This window comes from Chiloscyllium plagiosum, unplaced genomic scaffold, assembly GCF_037043375.1.
Source record: "Chiloscyllium plagiosum isolate Xiang-an unplaced genomic scaffold, Cpla_swu_hap1 HiC_scaffold_24, whole genome shotgun sequence".
Taxonomy (NCBI): Eukaryota; Metazoa; Chordata; class Chondrichthyes; order Orectolobiformes; family Hemiscylliidae; genus Chiloscyllium; species Chiloscyllium plagiosum.
Window position 1 is genome coordinate 64,712,802 of NW_028270162.1, and position 23,043 is coordinate 64,735,844.

General features: G+C 43.2%; 3 protein-coding genes across 4 annotated transcripts in view; 1 reads left to right on the forward strand and 2 right to left on the reverse strand.

Moving 5' to 3' along the window:
- The window catches only part of LOC122562890 (glutathione hydrolase 1 proenzyme-like), a 150,080-nt gene extending 133,695 nt beyond the window's left edge, over positions 1-16,385 (reverse strand). For both annotated transcript variants that reach the window (XM_088000279.1, XM_088000277.1), the window contains exon 1: positions 16,318-16,385. The gene's annotated coding sequence lies outside the window, so the exon portion shown is untranslated. The remainder of the gene's footprint in view (positions 1-16,317) is intronic.
- Positions 12,347-15,023, forward strand: LOC148145775 (general transcription factor II-I repeat domain-containing protein 2A-like). Its single transcript, XM_088000288.1, has 2 exons — positions 12,347-12,420; positions 14,324-15,023. Exons 1-2 carry the CDS (start codon positions 12,347-12,349, stop codon positions 15,021-15,023), a joined length of 774 nt encoding a protein of 257 aa, XP_087856414.1.
- Positions 16,386-16,550: 165 nt separating the features above from the next.
- Positions 16,551-23,043, reverse strand: part of LOC122562438 (glutathione hydrolase light chain 1-like) — a 154,146-nt gene continuing 147,653 nt past the window's right edge. The window contains exon 4 of the mRNA XM_088000289.1: positions 16,551-16,703. Within this exon, the coding sequence (XP_087856415.1) occupies positions 16,551-16,703 (153 nt within the window). The remainder of the gene's footprint in view (positions 16,704-23,043) is intronic.

The window sequence follows — 23,043 nt, forward strand, 5'->3', positions numbered from 1 at the left end:
CGACACTATCCCATCATCATCCATGTGCTTATTCAAGCTTTGTCTAAATCTCCCTAATGTGTCTGAGTTAACTACATTAGCAGGTAGGGCATTCCTCGCCCTTACCACTCTCTGAGTAAAGAACCTGCCTCTCAAATCTGCCTTAAATCTATCACCCCTCAATTTGTAGTTATACCCCCTCGTAGTCATCCTTGCCACCCAGTGAAAAAAACTTTCACTGTCTACTTATCTAATCTTCTGATCATCTTGTATGTCTCTATCAAATCCCCTCTTAGCCTTCTTCTTTCCAATGAGAACACACCCAAGTCTCTCAGCCTTTCCTGATAAGACCTTCCCTCCAAACCAGGCAACATCCTGGTAAATCTCCTCTGCACCTTTTCGAATGTTTCCACATCCATCCCGAAATATGGCGACCAGAACTGTACACAATATTCCAGGTGTGGCCGCACCAGCGTTTTGTATAGTTGCAGCATAATATTGCGACTCTGGAACTCAATCCCTCTACCGATGAAACCTAACACACCGTATGCCTTTTCAACAGCACTATCCACCTGGGTGGCAACGTTCAGGGATCTATGTACATGGACTCCAAGATCCCCCTGCGCATCCACACTACCAAGAATCTTTCTATTGACCCAGTACTCTGCCTTCCTGTTATCCTTCCCAAAGCGAATCACCTCACATTTAGTTGCATTGAACTCCATTTGCCACCTCTCAGCCCAATTCTGCAGTGTATCCAACTCCCACTGCAGCCTGTAACATTCTTTCAAACTGTCGACTACTCCACTGACTTTAGTGTCATCTGTAAATTTACTAATCCGTCCACCTCTGCCTGCATCTAAGTCATTTATAAAAATGAGAAACATTTTGTATTCTTTTTAAAAACAAAACAGGAGATTAGAATCTCCTCAGTTGAGGACTGACCCAAAGCTGGCTGGCCACAGCCAGTGTACTGTGAGGAGGAAGGAATTCTGTCTTTTTACCTAGACTCTCCAACCACTTAGAGTGACTTATTTTCTAATTTCCCATGTCAGGGCAATCTGAATCTGATGATCAATTAATATGTTAGGTCAAATTTAATCTATCACAAGGGAAAGATTCACATTTTTTTGGCTGCTAGTTTTGTTGACAAGAAGGTGGTGATAATGTATTGAACTGATAATTCGCAGGCCCAGATTAATGGTGGAAAGACGGCAGAAAGCTGCAGCACACAGGAATTTGGAAGTCCTCATCTACGTATCACAAAAAACCAGCATTGAAATTCAGCGGGTAACAGGGAAGGCAAATAGAATGCTAAACTTTATTTCAAAAAGAATGGTGTATAAGAAAAGGGAGACCTGGTAAAACTATGTAAAGGATTTGTCAGGTACATCAGGAATACAGTGAGTAGTTTTAATCCCTTCATCTAAAGATAGATATGCTGGCATTAGGGGCAGTCCAGAAAATGTTCACCAGGTTGATTCTAGGTATGAAGCAATTTTCTTATGAAAAGAGGCACAGTCGTTCATTGGTTAGTACTGCTGCCTCATTGTGCCAGTGATCCAGGGTTGGATTCCACCCTCGAGAAATAGCCTGTACCAAGTTCACACAAACTCCCTGCCTGCATGAGTTTCCTCCAGATGATTCAGTTTCTTCCCATAGTTCAAAGTTGTTCAGGTTAGGCAGGTTTGCAATCGTAAATTGCCCCAGAGTGTCCAGGACGTGCAGGCTTTATGGAGATAAAGGAATTACAGAGATAGGGAAGGAAAGTGGATTTGGTGGGATGCTCTTTGGTGTGTCAGTGTGAACTCGATCGGCTGAATGGCCTGCTTCCACACTGTAGGGATTCCATGAAAGAGAGGTTGAGAGTGTTGGGTTTGAATTTATTGCGGTGTAGAAGAGTGAGAGGAGACCTTATTGAAACAAGTTGGGACTCATTGAAATTTAGAAGAATGAGAAGTGATCCTATTGAAACATAGAACATAGAACAGTACAGGCCTTTTTACTGCTGTCCATGTGCTTGTCCAGCAGTCGCTTAATGTCCCTAACATCTCTGACTCTACTACCACCGCTGGCAGTGCATTCCACGCACCCACTACTCTCTGCGTAAAGAACCTACCTCTGACATCTCCTCTATATCTTCCCCCAGTCACCTTAAAATGACTGTCACCTGTCGTGACAGCCATTTCTGCCCTGGAGAAAACTCTTGACTATCTACTCTGTCTATGCCTCTATCTTGTACTTATCTTGTACTATCTTAACTGGTACGCCTCTATCAAGTCACCTCTCTTCCTTCTTCTCTCCAGTGTGAAACGCCTAACATGTCTTCATAAAACATGCCCTCCAACCCAGGCAGCATCTTGATAAATCTCCTCTGCGCCCTCTCTAAAGCATCTCCTTCCTTCCTATAATGAGGTGACCAGAACTGGACACAATATTCCAAGTGTGTTCTAACCAGGGTTTTATAGAGCTGCAACAAAACCTCACGGCTCTTAAATTCAATCCCCCTGGTAACGAAAGCCAAAACATCTTACGCCTTCTTAACAACCTTATCAACTTGGATGGCAAGTTTGAGGGATCTACGTACACGGACCCCACGATCCCGCTGTTCCTCTACACTACCAAGAATCTGTCTTTAATGCTGTATTCAGCATTCAAATTCAACCTTCCAAAATGAATCACTTCACCTTTATCCAGTTTGAACTCCATCTGAGCCTAGCTCTGCATCCTGTCAATGTCTTGTTTGTAGCCTGCAACAAACCCCAACACTATCTACAACACCACCGACCTTTCTGTCATTGGCAACCTTACTAACCCATCCTTCCACTTCTTCATCCAAGTCACTTATAAAAAATACAAAGAGCAGAGATCTCAGAACAGATTCCTGTGGGACACCACTGGTCACTGACCTCCAGGCGGAATACTTTCCATCAACTACCACTTGTCTTCTTTCAGCCAGCCAATTTTATATCCAGACAGACAAATTTTCCTGTACTCCATACCTCCTAACTTTCTGAATGAGCCTACCATGGGGAACCTTATCAAAGACCTTACCGAAGTCCATATACGCCACATCAACTGCTCGACCTTCCCCTCACAAAGCCATGCTGACTATCTTTAATCAAACTATGGTTTTCCAAATAGTCATAAATCCTATCTCTCAGAATCCTTTCCAGTACCTTGCTTACCACAGACGTAAAACTGACTGGTGTGTAATTCCCAGGAATTTCCCTATTCCCTTTCTTGAACAGAGGAACAATATTCGCCTCCCTACAATCATCCAGTACTACTCCCGTGGAGAGTGAGGAAGGAAAGATCATCACCAGAGGAGCAGCAATCTCATTCCTCACTTCTCATAGGAAACTTGATATATCTGATCCGGCCCTGGGGACTGAACTATCTTGATACTTCCCAGAATTTCCAGCACATCACTTTCTTAATATCAACCTGTTCAAGCCTTTTAACCTGGTCTACAGTGTTCTCACTATCAACAAGGTGCCTCTCTCTTGTGCATGTTGAAGCAAAAAACTCATTTACGGCCTCCCTTACCTCTTCAGACTCCAAGCACAAGTTTCCTCCACTATGCTTGATTGGCCCTACCCTCTCTCTGATGATTCTTTTCTTCCTCACGTAAGTGTAGAACGCCTTTGGGTTTTCCCTAATCCTTCCTGCTAAGGTTTTTTCGTGCTCCCTTCCACCTCTCCTCAGTCCATTTTTGAGTTTTATCCTAACTACCCTGTATTTCCTCTAAAACTGTGCCAGATCCTTGCTTCCTCAACCTTAAGTAAGCATACAGGATTATTAAGGGGATGTTCCCCTCATGGGAGAGTCTTGGACAAGAGGATGTAGTCTCAGAATAAAGGGATACCTCATAAAAACTATGATGATGAGGAATTTCTTCTCTCAAAGATTTGAGAGTCACTGGAACTCCTTGCTACAGATAACTTTGTGGGTATAGTTTTTGTGTATATTTAAGGATGAAGTATAAAGTCTTGATCAGTAGGGAATCAAGGGTTATGAAGAAAACGTCAGGAAAGTGGACATAAAAATATCAGAACAGCCATGATCCTATTGAATGGTGGAGCAGGCTTGAGGGGCTGAATGGCCTATTCCTGTTCACATTTCCTATGGACTGAGGACCTTATGATCTAACATTCTTAGGGGGCTTGAAATGAAAGATGTAGAGAGCTTCTTTTCTCTTGTGAGAGAGTCCAGGACCAGAGGATGCAGTTGCAGAATAAGGGGTCACCGTTTTAAGATAGAGGTGAGAAGAATTTCTTCTCTCAGAGAGCAGTGAATCATGTTTTTCTGCAATTTGCAAAGACAAGTGATATGGCGACCATTGCCTGCAATCAGCATTTGCACTCTAATTACTTATACATTGCATCCATTTCACATGGACAATGATATGATGGCAAGTAGCGTGAAAGTACATTCTGCAGGTGCATGATAAATGCAATTGCCCCTTGAAGGGTCTCCTGTCACAGAGGAGTGGAGTCCATGTTTTGATCATCAAACTGACACAGGCTTGCCCACTCTCCAGCCATGGTCCTCACCAATTTCCATTTGTACATTGCTTTTTGCAAATGGCAGATCTGGGAAGGCAATGCAGATCGAGTTGGACACAGTGTGTCCCAGGCTCAGCAAAATAGTCGGGCTGCCTTCATGAACTTCTATGTCCCTTTCTATAAACACTCCCTCGACAACCCATCACAACATCATAATTACCACCTCAAGCTGAGACACCAGCTATCTTCCTTGTGCCCTGAGCCCTGTCACTACAATTTGGTGATGTCCACCATTGTGCTGCACAGTCCTCCCACCTCCATATCACCACACCTCCCGCAGTATTTTTGTTTATTCATTCATGGGATGTGGGTATCACTGGCTGGTCAGCATTTATTGCTCATCCTTGAAAAGATGATGGTGAACTGACTTCTTGAACCAGTGTAGACCATGTGCATTAGGTTGAACCACAAGGCCAAAAGGGAGGGAATTCCAGGATCCAGTAACACTGAAGGAAAAGTGATAGATTTCCAAGTCAGAATGATGAGCGGCTTGGAGTGCAACATGCAAGTGATGGTGTTTCCATATATCTGCTGCCCTTATTCTTCTAGATAGAAGTGTTCATGTGTTTGGAGGGCACTGCGGAAGGATCTTTGGTGAGTTTCTGCAGTGTATCTTGTAGATAGTATACACAGAATGCTCACGACCATCGGTGGTGGAGGGAATGTATGCTTGTGAATGTGGTGCCAATCAAATGGACTGCTTTGTCTTTGATGGTGTCAAGCTTCTCGAGTGTTGTTGGAGCTGCACCATCCAGACAAGTGGGAAGTTTTCCATCACACTCCTGACTTGTGCCTTGTAGATGGTGGACAGGCTTTGGGGAGTCAGGAAATGCGTTACTCGCTGCAGTGTTCCTAAGCTCTGACCTGCTCTTGTAGCTATTGTGTTTATATCATAGTCATAGATTCATGGAAACAGACCCTTCCGTCTAACTCATTCATGCCAACCAGTACAGGTATCCCCCACTTTTCAAAAGTTCCCTTTACGCCACCTCACTTTTAGAAAAGGCTTACATTAGTACCTGTTTACGCTAACCAAAAGAAATCCAAAGAGGATTTTCACTTTACGAAAAATGTAATTGCTTCTTCGTTTTATGCTATTTCGGTTTCTTAGGAACGCTCTACTTTCAGACGGCGAGGGAAACTTGTAATCCTGAATTAATCTAGTCCCATTTGCCAGCACTTGGTCCATATCCCTCTCAACACTTCTTATTCATATACGCATCCAGATGCCTTTTAAATGTTGTAATTGTACCAGTCTCCACCACTTCCTCTGGCAGCTCATTCTATGCATGCCATTGTTACGACAAAGAGGTCGAATGCCTTGCTAATTAAAACTAAAAATCCAGAAAAGCTCGGCTTGCCTCATATTTGTTAAAAATGTGTGAATGAAAGAAGATCCCTGATTTCCCTTGCATAAATAAAATGTAACTATTTATTTATTTAACCCTAACAGGGAAAACTAACCAAAACTATTAACAAACCAAATAAATGTGGATTTGTGAAGGGTAGGTCTTGCCTTACAAGTCTTATTGAATTCTTTGAGGAGGTGACCAAGCATGTGGATGAGGGTAGAGCAGTGGATGTAGTGTACATGGATTTTAATAAGGCATTTGATAAGGTTCCCCATGGTAGGCTTATGCGGAAAGTCAGGAGGCATGGGATAGTGGGAAATTTGGCCAGTTGGATAGAGAACTGGCTAACCGGTCGAAGTCAGAGAGTGGTGGTAGATGGTAAATATTCAGCCTGGAGCCCAGTTACAAGTGGAGTTCCGCAGGGATCAGTTCTGGGTCCTCTGTTGTTTGTAATTTTTATTAATGACTTGGATGAGGGAGTCGAAGGGTGGGTCAGTAAATTTGCAGACGATATGAAGAATGGTGCAGTTGTGGATAGTGAGGAGGGCTGTTGTCGGCTGCAAAGGGACTTAGATATGATGCAGAGCCCGGGGTTCAACCCTGTCAAGTGTGAGGTTGTCCATTTTGGAAGGACAAATAAGAATGCGGAATACAGGGTTAACAGTAGGGTTCTTAGTAAGGTGGAGGAGCAGAGGGATCTTAGGGTCTATGTTCATAGACCTTTGAAAGTTGCCACTCAGGTGGATAGAGCTTGTAAGAAGACCTATGGTGTATTAGCGTTCATGAGCAGAGGGATTGAATTCAAGAGTCGTGAAGTGATGTTGCAGCTGTACAGGACCTTGGTAAGGCCACATTTGGAGTGCTGTGTGCAGTTCTGGTCGCCTCACTTTAGGGAAGATGTGGAAGCTTTGGAGAGGGTGCAGAGGAGATTTACCAGGATGTTGCCTGGAATGGAGAATAGATCGTACGAGGATAGGTTGAGAGTGCTAGGCCTTTTCTCATTGGAACAGCGAAGGATGAGGGGTGACTTGATAGAGGTTTATAAGATGATCAGGGGAATAGATAGAGTAGACAGTCAGAGACTTTTCCCTCCGGGTACAACAGAGTGTTACAAGGGGACATAAATTTAAGGTGAAGGGTGGAAGGTATAGGGGTATGTCAGGGGTAGGTTCTTTACCCAAAGAGTGGTGGGGGCATGGAATGCGCTGCCTGTGGGAGTGGCAGAGTCAGAATCATTGGTAACCTTTAAGCGGCAATTGGATAGGTACATGGATAGGTGCTTAAGCTAGGACAAATGTTCGGCACAACATCGTGGGCCGAAGGGCCTGTTCTGTGCTGTATTGTTCTATGTTCTATGTTCTTTCCCCTAACTAATGTTACAACACAGCGGTGAACAAAGAAAATTTACAGACCAGGAACAGGCCCTTCGGCCCTTCAAGCCTGAGCCGATCCAAATGTACTGTCTACACCTGTCAGTCAATTCCTAAGCATCTGTATCCCTCTGCTCCCCAGCTACTCATGCATCTGTCCAGACGCATCTTAAATGAATCTACCGTGCCTGCCTCTACTACCTCTACTGGCAACACGTTCCAAATGCCCACCACTGTGTGAAGTACTTACTGCGTGTATCCCCCTTAAACATTCCACCTCTCACCTTGAAAGCATGACCTCTCATTATTGAAACCTTCACCCTGGGAAAAAGCTTGTCTCTATCCACCCTGTCTATACCCTTCATGATTTTGTAAACTTCAATCAGGTCCCCCCTCAATCTCCTTTTTTCTAATGAAAATAACCCTATCCTACTCAACCTCTCTTCATAGCTAACACCTTCCATGCCAGGCAACATCCTTGTAAACCTTCTCTGCACTCTCTTCAAAGCGTCCACATCCTTTTGTTAATGTGGCGACCAGAACTGTACACAGTATTCTAAATGCGGCCGAAGAAATGTCTTGTACAATTTTAACATGACTTGCCAGCTCTTATACTCAATACCCAGTCCGATGAAGGCAAGCATACTATATGCCTTCTTGACCATTCTATCCAGCTGTGCAGCAACATTCAGGGTACAATGGACCTGCACTCCCAGATCCTTCTGCCCATCAACTTTTCCCATGGTTCTTCCATTCATTATATAATTCGCTCTAGAATTAGTCTTGCCTAAATGCATCACCTCACATTTGTCTGGATTGAAAGCCATCTGCCACTTTTCTGCCCAACTCTCCAGTCTATCTATTTCCTCCTGTATTCTCTGACAGTACCTTATGCTTTCCCCCACAACCTTTCTGCTAATTAAACCAAACGCCCAGAAAAGCTCACCGCGCCTCATTATCGGTTAAAATATGAGTGACAGAGAACTCTCAAATTCCACTATTTAAAGAAAATAATGTCAATTTATTCCTTAACTCTAAAAGTCAACATTAAACAACTACTTTTCATAAATCTCTTAACTGCTTATTATCTGCCTTCAACTCTATAACACTACACTAATCCAATCAGTGTCTGTCCTCTTTTAGCTGAGATCTCCCTGGGTCATCTTCTTTCTTTTACTGTGAATATATTTTTTACATGGAAAGTACCTTTGATAGAGAATGTTTTTGAATGACAGTTACTCTCTCAATGGCAGTTACCCTGTCTGACTTCAAACTTCCTGCTTTTTTTAAACGCCCAACATCAGATCGTCTCATTGGTTTGAGGTTGGCAAAAACAATAAATTCAAACTCGATTGGGTTCTAGTATCCTGAAGCATAATTTAAACTGATTAGTTAAATTCGAATTGTTGTCAAAACAACAACCAACTCAGATATCTAACTCACAGCCAAATGTTACATATTTTCAATTTTCCAGAGTGCTAGCTAGTCATATGACAGGTGCTTGTAAGCTCTCACTGCAAAACAACATTCACTCTCTCTTAAAGTACCGTGCATACTTTTAACTTTTTAACACTAACCACTACCACTAGCTGAACACAATTCTATTAATATGCTGTTCCAATAATACAATTACTAAACATTACATTAACTTAATTTCTCCAAGTCCATATAGCCTCTTACGTTGTCTTCTTTCCAGTTTTCCAATTCTGCTGTCTTCTCCCGGGTTTGTCTTTCTACTTTTTTCTGTTTTTACAGGAAAAGGTACCTTTTGATAGATAATGCCTTCTGAAATTTCTTTGTGTGCAAGATGTCTATTTCTTCAGATGGCATTTGCTCTTCAAATCTATGGCAATTGCTCTGACCAATTTTGAAAATACCTTTGTTTTATACCCCCAAAATTGCTCCCTTTCAATGATCTGATGTCGTCAATATAATAAGTTCAAATTCAATTGGAATTTAAATTAATTGATTAAATTTGAATTGTTGTCAAAACAGCAACCAATCCTCAGGTATCCATTTAACAGCCAGTTGTTACATGCATTTATTTTGGAATAGCCCATCTCCTAGCTGTTCTGCATTTTAACAGCTGTGGCTATGCTTTACATTTCCTTTAAAATTCAGAAAACACCTTCTATCTTAAAGTGAGTTACCCCTCAGCTCCAGTGAAAACAGCCTCAGCCTATTCAGCCTCTCCCACGGCTCAAGTCCATTTCAGTTTATGGCCAATGGTAATTCCCAGGATGTTGATAATGGGGTATTCAGTAAGGGTAACATCATTGAATGACAAGGGGTGGTGGTTAGATTGTCTTATTGGTAATGCCCATTGCCCAGCCTTTGTGTAGTGTGAATGTTACTTGTCACTTGGAGCATGCTATGAGTTGGATATCCAAGATGGCTAACTGGCGGAGCTAGGTATCAGAGCAGAGTTTATGAATGTTTTTAATGCAGAGGTGGACAGATCCTTGTTAAGCTAAAGGGTGATACTAGAGAGCCTGGAATGTTGAATTTAGTTTACAGTCAGATGACCTACAAATTCCACTATTTAAAGAAAATAATGTCAATTTATTCCTTAACTCTAAAAGTCAACGTTAAACAACTACTTTTCATAAATCTCTTAACTGCTTATTATCTGCCTTCAACTCTATAACACTACACTAATCCAATCAGTGTCTGTCCTCTTTTAGCTGAGATCTCCCTGGGTCATCTTCTTTCTTTTACTGTGAATATATTTTTTACATGGAAAGTACCTTTGATAGAGAATGTTTTTGAGTGCAGCAGACTCAAGAAGCTAGATGGTCTACTGTTGACTTGTATGTCCACAATGTATGTGATGAGGCATTGGAAAGAGTCAACACATAGGAAAGGAAAGCCCATCTCAAATGAAACAACAACAGAAATGCCAGAGAAACTCAGCAAGTCTGGCAGCATATGTGGAAAGAGAAACAGAATTAATGTTTTGGATCTAGTGACCCTTCTTCAAGCCGGATAACCACTTCACCTTTCTACTGAATCGTGGTTTATATGAAACTTGATTCCATTTATCAACCTTTCATTCATATTCGTCATCTTTACTGAAACCAATTTATTATTACTAGGCCTAAAGGCTCCATTTATTCCTTCACACTGTGAACTTTCTGAAGTAACAGATTTTCACAATTTTACCACCCTTTATCAGAAAAACTGTTTCCTTATTGCACTTGTGAATGGCTTTCTTCTAATTTTAAGCTTAAATTGATGAAAAGCATACAATTACAAAGATATTTGATACAGTTAATTAATGAAAAGATGGAAATATTGGATGTCCAAAGAATATGTAAAATATGTGGAATATTAAATTGCTAAGAGCAATACAAAGATTAATCATAGAGATGAACAGAATTCAGGCTTTTATGTCTGAAAGATGAGACTACAAATGGGTGGAATTGACATGGCAGGAATCTAAAGCCCTGGTTAAATCATATCAAGAGCAATGTGAACAGTTTGGGCATGATAGGAATTACATATTCACACTGAAGGGAGTTCTGTGTATATTTACCACCATAAGAATTAGGATTATAAACTCAATTAAATCCATTAGCAGTCCTGTGATCACAATTGGTGGCATGATTTGAGTTGAAGCAAGCAGCATAAATCTCTGTGCTACCTACTCATCAAAATGATAATTGCATGGCAGTTGACTGGCAAGAGAATAAAAGGGGGACTGATTGTGTTCATGGCTAGCATCATATATAGCCTCCACAGCTTCAATGCAGTCTGCCTTGCTCAACAATCCATCAATATTAAATAACCTGTGCTATCAGCAGAGGAAAGTACTAACTTTATCATTTATCATTTGGATTGCGTGTATGGGCTCAGTTAGAATTTTGTGAGGGAATAGAATCTGGAAATTTACCATATTTGATGCTCATGCAAAAAGCAACAATGATCTTCATAGTGTTCAGCAGAGACTAAAGAAAGCAATCAACAAGATTACCTATGAACTATTGAAAAGGCAACCCGGACAAGATGATGTGATTTCTTCCTTTATACAAGAACATCACATGTCATGGTATCATATAACTGTCTTAAAGGAACATTGCTTGTCTGGCCTGGAATGTACAGAATAACACAACAAACAGGACGAGACAATCAAGAGGAATTGGAAGCCTTAATAACTGGAACGGAGGAGAAATAAAATTCCACAGAACTTATGGGTAGCCCCTACAGAAGTAAATGACATTAATATTGATGTGAGTTCTAAAAGAGTTCTTGGGGGAAGAAGGAAATAAACCTTGGTTTATTTATAATCCTTGTAACTATAAACCATTATATAATAGGGTGTTTGTTTTGCTCAAGTCTTTTCCACACAATTAAGTTTGCTTTTATTGTTGTAAAATGTAAAATCGTATTATGTAGCTCTATTGCATAAAATGAGGTGTTATGATTTATCTTTCGATGTTAACTGTCCTAAATCAAATTAGTGAGGCTGTCACTATGCCAGATACTTTGCAGGGCTATCACAGCAACTCAACAATCTATTTTCCAATACATTATGCGGATTGCTGAGGTTTTACTTTGGAGGAATGACAGTGACAATGTGGAAAATGAACCTTATTCGTCTCACAGGATATCAGCAACCGATCTGCGAATTGCTTTGCTCTTTCCAGCCATCTCTCCAGCTCACACTACCTCTGCTCATGCCGAGATAGTGCAAACTGAGACCAGGTTTACTTTGGTCAGTATTGCTGAGATTTCTCACAAGGCCAACTGCACTCTGTTCCCAGTAAAAGCTTTCTGCCAGCCATGGTGCAGCCACTGCGATGGCATGAAATGGGAGCACTGGGACAGGCAAAGACACATGTAAAACAGATGCCAAATGAATATACAGGTTGATGTTGACATGATTTATAAGTCTGGCTCGGAATATTTACTTTCCAGTGAAAGGGATTCCCCTGGTATCCTCAGTGAATCATATAGAATAATGTCCAGTATCCAGGCAGCAGGTGACAAAATTTTGTCACCCATATTTAGTTAATCATATAAGTGTATAGCTTATAGCAATGCAACAAACATCTGTTTATGTTACTCAAATTCGGAGATGTCTACAGGTTACATTGAAGAGGCAGACAGCTGGATCCACAACACAATGCTGGTAGCGGTGGTTGCAACATGGTGAGATGCTAGTGATATAGAAATGGTTTTTCAACAAAACCTAACATGCTGACAGTGTGGCGAACATCAAACTTGACAAGAAAATAAAGACAGAATTAAACAAAGATTAGGTGTTTGGAGTCAGGGCCACAGCCTGAATGAGATGGAATCCATCTTGTCCTTTCCCTGACCCACTGCTTAACTCAGAGCCGCCTCCTCCAACCCACTTAGTGATTCATTTGGCAGCTTAGTCGCTTACCTGCTCACCAACTATGCTGCTGATCTACTCACCAATTCAGTCTCCCACCCATTCACCAACTCCCAGTTTCATCTCTCACCTGGCCAGCTAGTATCCTGTCCCTCACAGACTCCCCAAATGTCTGTAAACTCTCCATCATGTCCAATGCTCAGGTCTCAGGCTGAGTGAAGGTAAGAATGTGTTCATACGGACCACCAATCAAAGCTGGTTTCTCCTCTGTGCTTGGCTGCTGCTAGACTCAACAGTGAGAAAGAGAGAAACAACTTCTGATTGGGAGAGAATCTCCTTGCAGAATCATTCACATGTGTATTTGTCACACAGATCATGAACTGTGGGGGACTCCTTGGTGGGATGTATACTTACCAAAGGGGGCTACTGTAGAGCAGGAGCTCCTGTAGAGCAGCCTTTGATAATCTTTCACAGGGAGATGTTAATTTTATTGAATAAATTGATTTGTGCACTCAGACTATAGTGACACAATGATCAGCAAATCAGAATAGACAGAAATAAATTCATCAGGAGTCATGCAAGACCAGGAGTGCATCAGAATCCATCCACCAATACTTGACATATTTCTGAAATCTGCTGATACTAATGACCTGGTGGTTTATTATGAAACTTATCCTAAACATAAAAAAAACATTGTTGGTCAGATATTAGCCTACAATGGGTATTAGTTATTCCAACTTCAGTCAGAGATCATAAAGAACCTACATCAAGGTTACTTGGGCACTGCCAAATGCAGAAGAAGGCCTCAGTTACCAAGGTGGATATTGAGAAATGATTTCAAATGTCAAATATGCACGACACACCGAGAAGAACCAAAAGCTATAGCCACATTACCTTACATCAATGTCATATCAGAAATGATTCCCAGACTAGTCAGACCCCTAGGCATTATGATAGCCCACAAACCTACCAACACATTTTAAAGTGACTATTGAACTTAAAGGATCCATTTGATACTACCAGCAAAACTAACATCATTAACAAGGTACCATACAAGAACTGTAAAAAACACTACATCAGGCAAACTAGCAGGAAGCCTGACACCAGAATACATGAACACCAATTGACCACCAAAAGACACGCCCACTATCATGCCCACTTTGTCTATACAGACAAAGAAGGATACCACTTTGACTGGGACAACACACACATCCTAGGTCAGGTGAAACAAAGACACACACGAGAAGTCTGAGAGGCATGGCATTCTAACCGGAACTCCATCGATAAACACATTGATTTAGATCGGACCTGGGCATTTTACAGCCCGCGGGCCATATCCGGCTCCTTGGTCATTCCTGTCCGACCCACATGAGGTCAATCTTAAATTATAACTTAAATAAAAAAGTATTTATGCCATGCACGCAATACAACTGTGTTGCTTTTGTTTTGTAAAGGATGCTTTTTTTATTTACGTATGCTCGCACATGCCTGTGTATGTACATGTGTGCGTGTGCGAACAGCGAAAAGTGGTGCTTGCTGGTGAGCCCTCAAAATGTCAGCTCACGCCAAGACAAGTTATGTCATAGCCCACAAAATCACCAGAAACAGTAAACCGTTTTCTGATGGAGAGTTTATTAAGGAGTGCTTGTTGGACTCTGCAGAACTAATATGCCCGGAGTAAAAGGAGGCATTTGAGAATGTGCCCCTCTCCCGAAGCACTGTAACGAGAAGGATTGGGGACATCGCAAGGAATCTGGAGCTTCAGCTGCAGTACAGAGTGGTCAACTTTGACTTTTTTTCCTTGGCTTTGGATGAGTGCTGCGACGTACATGACACAGCCCAGCTACTCATCTTTGTATGTGGGATAACTACGGACTTTAAAGTCACGGAGGAGCTGGCAGCCATGCAGTCAATGAAAGGAACAACAACTGGTAATGATTTGTTCACAGAAGTAAATGCATGTTTGGACACAAAGGGACTAAAATGGGACAAGCTGGCGGGCGTGACAACGGATGGTTGTCCAAATCTAACCGGAAAAAATGTTGGACTCTTAAAGAGAATGCAGGATAAAATGACAGAAATTGACCCTGAACAGAAATTGGTATTTTTGCATTATATTATATATCAGGAAGTGTTGTGTAAGTCAGTGTTTAAAGTTAACCATGTGGTTGATTTTGTAACTAAAATAGTTAACTTTATCAGGGCAAGAGCTTTGAACCACAGGCAGTTTGTTGCATTTTTGGAGGAAAATGAGACTGAACATCGTGACATAGGCTACCACACAGCTGTCAGGTGGCTCAGCCTGGGCAAAATGCTGAAAAGTGTACAGGACCTGAGAGAAGAGATTCAAGATTTGTGTGTGAAGAAAGGGAACGGCATTCCACAGCTTTCAGATGCAGACGGGATTGCAGACTGAACTTATGAATGAACTAAATGTGAAACTGCAGTGCAAGGGCCTTTTTGTGCATGAAATGTACAACTTGGTGAAGGCTTTTATGAGAAAGTTGCAGCTTCTCTCAAGCCAAATGGAGGACAACATTCTCACCCACTTGCCACCACTGAAGGAAGCCGCACCTTCAGCTGATCACTTCCACAGGTACTCATCCATGTTAGAAGCACTGCATGGTGAATTTTCAAGGCGATTTCAAGACTTTAAAATGGTTAAGAATGAAATGTTTTCCCATTTACATGCAATGTGGAGAATGCACCTAGTGATGTTCAGCTTGAACTCATTGACTTGCAGTCTGACACACTTCTAGCAGAGTACTTTAGGTCAGTCTCACTGTTTGATTTTTACTCTTCCCTCAAAGAGGAGAATTTTCCATGCATGAGGAGGCATGCTCAGAAGATTCTAGTCCTCTTTGGATCTACCTATATATGTGAACAGACATTCTCAGTGATGAAATTCAACAAATCCAAATACAGATCCTCTATCACTGATGATCACCTCTCAGCTGTCCTTTGCATATCCACGTCAGACATTCAACCAGATTTCAGTGCACTTGTTCAAGCCCAAAACAGACTGGATTCTTCTCACTAAACAAGTAAAATGAACTGAGAAACATCAAAAGCACTTACTGCTGTTTGTATAGAGTTGTTTATTGTTTGTAATACTGAACAATCATGAAACAACTTTTCATTATTGGTTTGTGAGATTAACATTTTAAAAATAAAATGAAATACTGAAATTATTGTTTTTACTGTTTATTTCTTCTCTATTTGACCTACTCCACAATTTCATATCTTTATTGTAACAGAATATCCTTATTCTTTTGATTATAAGTTTCAGTGCAAAACTATATAATTTAGTACTTTTTACAATGGGAGAAAATTAATACTGAGCAGAATTATGTTCAGCTTATTGTTGGTTTGGCCCTCCAACACAACTCAGGTTTCTCATGTGGTCCCTTGGAAGAATTAATTGCTCACCTCTGATTTAGATCCTACTATCTTCCCTTGACCCACCTTAAGAAACCAAGACCTATAAATAGAGAGGCGGAACATACCGCCAGTGCTTCACCGGAGACTCTCACTTATGATGTTACCTAGTACAAAACATCTCAACAAGCTAACTTACAGACATCAACTTGAGCTACAAATCTTCTGAAAAATTGCTAGCTGAAAGTATTTCACTTCCTTTGCAATCATTTCTCCCTGTAATCTTCAGTTACTTTAAAATTTTTGATTTAAAAAAATGGAAAAATATGAACCTGATTGAGGATACTGTTGAGGCTGTAATGTAGGTAATCTCCCCCTTTTCAATGTTTATCCAGGTCCTGCTTCCACAAGCAAACTGATCAACACAGCTCATTGGAAGAAGCTGACTTTTTTTAATGACAAAGTTCATATATATTTCACCTGGGTTAATTATTTGTAAAACGTTATTCAATACTGCTCCAAATAGAAACTTTAACTCAATTATAGTTAGCAATTACACAACCGATCAGTAACCTGCAGGTTTGACCCCTTTAGGATAGTCTGATTCAGCAAACCACTTTCCTTCATCCCTGACAATGGCCTGGACTACACTGCCTGATGTAAGCTTGGTTATTGTTGTCAATATATGGTGCCTTTCTCGTAAGCCTGCTTGTACAGTCTGAAAACACAAAAATGCATAAGAGGTTTGCAATTATGAATTTCATCTAAAATTTGATTTACTAATAAAAACATGCATCCCAGATAATCTTCCAAACTACTGATACTAGAATAGTATCGATGAGGAGAGGATACGTTTTGCAATGTTCCGTGCTCCTAGTGAGTTCTTGAGGCAATCAGTTAGGGGTAGAGAGAGCCCAGCGGTATTATCACTAGACTAATAATCCAGTGGTGAGACTGTGGTGCTGGAAAAGCACAGTTGGTCAGGCAGAATGAGGCTTATTTCTAATGAAGGGCTCTTGCCCGAAACGTAGTTTCTCTTGCTCCTCGTTTGCTGCCTGACCTGCTGTACTTTTCCAGCACCACACGCTCGACTCTGATCGCCAACACCTGCAGTCCTCACTTTCTTCTATTAATTCAAAGGCCCAGGCAATGTTCTGGACTTCTGGGTTCAAATCCCACCACTGCAGATGGTGCAGTTTGCAACCTGGAATTAAAAAGTTGAATGATGACCATGAATTGTCAGGAGAATTCATACTCTCAACAAATAGTATTTCAATTCCATCAAAAACTGTAAGTACAACAAACTTTTATACACCCACCTCCATAACCAGCGCTCCTCAAACATTCCAGAAGATTCCCCTGGCCTTGGAAACACCATTAGCCATGCAGCTGATGCAGCTACCACCCCCACGCTGATTGATGATGTCACTTCCGCCCCCATCATGGCCACTCCCACTACCACTTCCGCCCCTCACAATTCCTCATGCATCACACCTGCTCTTCACAGCATCGCTGATGCCACATGCTCAGTGACTTCCGCCACCCCTACTGTCGTGTCTGCTACCACTTCCGCCCCCACCAGCGCCACTAACCTGCATTCTGCTGGCATGCCCCCCACAGACCCCACTGTCACTATCCCCACCCCCCAGAACCCCGAGGGGAACACAACCCCTGCTAATGACTCCACCCCCATTCCCCCCACCATCACACCCACTCCAGGTACTGGCTCCGACCCCACTCCCACACCAGATCCCAGCTCCCAGCCCTGCTGAGTTTTCACCATGCTTCCAGACCTCCCCCTCACTGAGGACGAACGATCAGTTCTCAGCAAAGGTCTCACCTTCATCCCCCTCCGTCCACGCATCAATGAATTTAATACACGCCGTGACGTCGAACAATTCTTTTGTCGCCTCCGCCTCCGAGCTTACTTTCACAATCAGGACTCCCGCTAACCTTCGCCCACCTCCAACACACTGCATCCACCTGGACACCCCGCGCTGGCCTATTACCTGCCCTCGACCTCTTCATTTCCAACTGCCGCCGGGACATTAACCGCCTCAACCTGTCTACCCCCCTCCCCCACTCTAAACTCTCACCCTCACAACGCGCAGCCCTTCAATCCCTCTGCTCCAATCCCAACCTCACCATCAAGCCAGCGGATAAAGGGGGCGCAGTGGTAGTCTGGCGCACTGACTTCTACACTGCTGAAGCCAAACGCCAACTCGAGGACACCTCTTCCTATTGCCCCCTCGACTATGACCCCACCCCCTATCACCAAACCATCATCTCCCAGACCATACAGAACCTCATCACCTCAGGAGATCTCCCACCCACAGCTTCCAACCTCATAGTCCGGGAACCCCGCACTGCCCGGTTCTACCTCCTTCCCAAGATCCACAAGCCTGACCACCCTGGCCGACCCATTGTCTCAGCATGCTCCTGCCCCACTGAACTCATCTCTACCTACCTCGACACTGTCCTATCCCCCCTAGTCCAGGAACTCCCCACATACGTTCGAGACACCACCCACGCCCTCCACCTCCTCCAAGACTTCCGGTTCCCCGGCCCCCAATGCCTCATCTTCACCATGGATATCCAATCCTTCTTCACCTCCATCTGCCATGACCAGCGCCTCCAATCCTCCGTTTTTTCCTCTCCAGACGTCCCCAACAGTACCCTTCCACCGACACTTTCATTCGTTTGGCCGAACTGGTCCTCACCCTTAACAATTTCTCCTTTGAATCCTCCCACTTCCTCCAGACCAAAGGGGTAGCCATGGGCACACGTATGGGCCCCAGCTTTGCCTGTCTCTTTGTTGGCTACGTAGAACAGTTGAACTTCCGTAATTACACCAACACCACTCCCCACCTCTTCCTCCGCTACATTGATGACTGCATTGGCGCCACCTCGTGCTCTCGCGAGGAGGTTGAGCAATTCATCAACTTCACCAACATATTCCACCCTGACCTTAAATTTACCTGACCATCTCTGACACCTCCCTCCCCTTCCTGGATCTCTCCATCTACATTAGTGACGACCGACTTGACACTGACAGTTTTTACAAACCCACCGACTCCCACAGCTACCTGGATTACACCTCTTCCCAATTCCTCCGCCTCCGCCGTATCTGCTCCCAGGAGGACCAGTTCCACCACAGAACACACCAGATGGCCTCCTTCTTTAGAGACCGCAATTTTCCTTCCCACGTGGTTAAAGATGCCCTCCAACGCATCTCGTCCACATCCCGCACCTCCGCCATCAGACCCCACCCCTCCAACCGTAACAAGGACAGAACGCCTCTGGTGATCACCTTCCACCCTACAAACCTTCACATAAACCAAATCATCCGCCGACATTTCTGCCACCTCCAAAAAGACCCCACCACCAGGGATATATTTCCCTCCCCACCCCTTTCTGCCTTCCGCAAAGGCCGTTCCCTCCGTGACTACCTGGTCAGGTCCACGCCCCCTACAACCCACCCTCCCATCCTGGCACTTTCCCCTGCCACCGCAGGAACTTTAAAACCTGTGCCCACACCTCCTCCCTCACCTCTATCCAAGGCCCTAAAGGAGCCTTCCATATTCATCAAAGTTTTACCTGCACATCCACTAATATCCGTTGCTCCCGATGTGGTCTCCTCTACATTGGGGAGACTGGGCGCCTCCTAGCAGATCGCCTTAGGGAACATCTCCGAGACACCCGCACCAATCAACCACACCGCCCCGTGGCCCAACATTTCAACTCCCCTTCCCACTCTGCCGAGGACATGGAGGTCCTGGGCCTCCTTCACCGCCACTCCCTCACCACCAGACGCCTGGAGGAAGAACGCCTCATCTTCCGCCTCGGAACACTTCAACCCCAGGGCATCAATGTGGACTTCAACAGCTTCCTCATTTCCCCTTCCCCCACCTCATCCTCGTTTCAAACTTCCAGCTCAGCACTGTCCCCATAACTTGTCTGGACTTGTCCAACCTGCCTAGCTCCTTTTCCACCTATCCACTCCACCCTCTCCTCCCTGACCTATCACCTTCATCTCCTCCTCCACTCACCCATGTTACTCTCTCCCCACCCCCACCCTCCCCTAGCTTATCTCTCCATGCTTCAAGCTCACTGCCTTTATTCCTGATGAAGGGTTTTTGCCCGAAACGTCGATTTCACTGCTCGTTGGATGCTGCCTGAACTGCTGTGCTCTTCCAGCACCACTGATCCAGAATCTGGTTTCCAGCATCTGCAGTCATTGTTTTTACCTAATTGTTATGAAAAACCCATCTGGCTCACTAACATTCTTTATGTAAGGATGCTGCCATCTCTACCTGGCCTACATGTGATTCCAGACCCACAAAAATTTGGCCAACTCTTAACTGCCCTGTGGGCAATTACAGATGGGCAATAAATGCTGACCTAGCTATCACCATCCTTATGTTTTGAATGCATTAAAAAAAAACCACAGTAACAAGCAGATCTCATTCCACACAGAATTAAATTGTGGCTGATCTATACTCAGAAATGAGCCCTTATTATATTGCTATGGACCTTGAATCACAAATAAGTGTTTTGCAGTGAAGGAAGCTGTTTATTTCAATGTTAAATGCCGAAATTATAAAAGAAAGATTTAAGGAAGTGGAGGGCTGAACTTTACTAAAAATCGACGAAGTGCATATTTTGATGAGTTTCATGGAGGGTTGCTCTCTGTGAGATATAGCAAATTATATCAGGCAACTCAACTCATTATGGATCCACCAAGCCCCTGTAGTGCTACATTCGTGCTATCATGCACTTGCCAGTGGCAGAACGATTTGCCACTGCCAGGACCTCCTGGGATTCACATCTTCAATGCCATATTGAAACACCAGCTGTGCGTTAAATCAATTGTTGCCAGCCCTTTCACAGTACATGTAAATAGAGAAATAGAAAATAAGGATAGGAGTAGACCATTCAGCCCTTCAAGCTGCTCCACCCTATAATATGATAATGGCAGATAATCCAACTATATCCTTTCATCCCTTTAATCGTAAGAAAGTTGGGATAAGTGGATGTTTCTCTGGTTGGAGATCAGTGATGAGCAGGGTGTCACCTTTCTTGACATATATAAATGATTTGGAAGAGGAGGCAGAGTGTAACGCATCCAATGTTTGCTGATGACACTAAATTGAGAGGAAAGGCAAACTGTACAGAGGATGTGGAAGGTCTGCAGAGAGATTTAGATGGGTTAAGTGAGTGGGCAAGGATCTGGCAGATGGAGTACAATGATTAGATTAGATTCCCTACAGTATGGAAACAGGCCCTTCGGCCCAACAAGTCCACAGCGACCCTCCGAAGAGCAACCCGCCCAGACCCATTCCCCTAAATTCACCCCTGACTAATGCACCTAACACTACGGGCAATTTAGCAATTCACCCAACCTGCACATCTTTGGACTGTGGGAGGAAACTGAAGCATCCGGAGGAAACCCACGCAGACACGGGGAGAATGTGCAAACTCCACACAGTCAGTCGCCTGAGATGGGAATTGAACCCGGATCTCTGGTGCTGTGAGGCAGCTGTGCTAACCACTGAGCCACTGTGCCACCCACAATGTTGGTCAATGTGAAGTTATTTACTTTGCAAGTAAAAATAGTAGGTCAGAGTATTATTCAAATGGTGAAAGATTGCAGCATGCTGTTGTGCAGAGGGACTTAGGAGTGCTTGTACATGAATGGCTAAAAATTGATTTACTGGTGCAACAGGTAATCGGGAAGGCAAATGGAGTAATGGTTTTCATTGCTAGAGGGATTGTATCTAAGAGCAGGGAGGTTCTGCTGCAATTGTACAAGGTGCTTGTGAGGCTGCACCTGGACTATTGTGCACAGCTCTGGTTTCCTTACTTGAGGAAGGATATACTGGCTTTGGAGGCAGTGCAGAGGAGGTTCACCATGTTGATTCTGGAGATGAGGGGGTTACCCTATGAGGAGAGGTTGAGCCGCCTGGGACTGTACTCGCTAGAATTTAGAAGAATGAGAGGGATCTTATAGAAACATATAAAATTATGAAAGGGATAGATAAGATGGAGGCAAGCAAGTTGTATCCACTGGTAAGTGAGACTAGGACAAAGGGATATGGTCTCAAGATTAGGGGGCGTAGATTTAATACAGAAATGAGGAGAAACTGCTTTTTTTCAGAGAGTAGTGAATCTATGGAATTCTCTGGCCAAGAAAACAGCTTCATTAAATATATTCAAGACACAGTTAGATGGTTTTTACATGGTAGGGAAATTAAGTGTTATGGGGACAATGCAGGAGGAGTTGAGATGATGGATAGATCAGCCATGATCATAATGAATGGCACAGCAGGCTTGATGGACCAAATGGCCTACTCCTGCTTCTATTACTGTGAAGAACTATGTATAACTCCTTGAAAACATTAAATGTTTTGTCCTCGACCACTTTCTGTGGCAGGAGAGAAACAAATGGAAGAGAAAAGATTCTGAGGGTGCAAAGTTGGCTCAGCTGACACAATGGTATCTCATGTTTGTAAATTCATGACTGTTTACATAGTAATCTGTCTGATTGGCTGTCATCGTAACTGTAGCTGAAAGAATCAAGCTGCTGTGGGTGTGAATTGGTATAACAGAGTGTGCAACATGTTTGCCCTCTTGTCTGTTCACAGCCTGGTAAATACGACAAAGTACATGGAGGCCTGTATGACAATGCAAAGTCAGGGCAAAACATCCAAGTAGGTGCCAAGTGAGTGAGCACTAAAAAGTGAAGAACTCTCAGGTGCACCCTGCTGTGATACATGAGATGGGACCAGAGTTTTGAAAAATGTGTTTGCAAAATGCCTGTTACCTGTATTACAATAAAAGATGCTGGCCCACTCCAAAGTGCAGTGCTAAAATGGGGTATTGTATTCTAAGTGAGTGGGAGACGTGCTATGAGGATGTAGTGAGATTGATTTGGAGATGCTGGTGTTGGACTGGGGTGTACAAAGTTAAAAATCACACAACACCAGGTTATAGTCCAACAGGTTTAATTGGAAGCACACTAGCTTTCAGAGCGACGCTCCTTCATCAGGTTCCTGAAA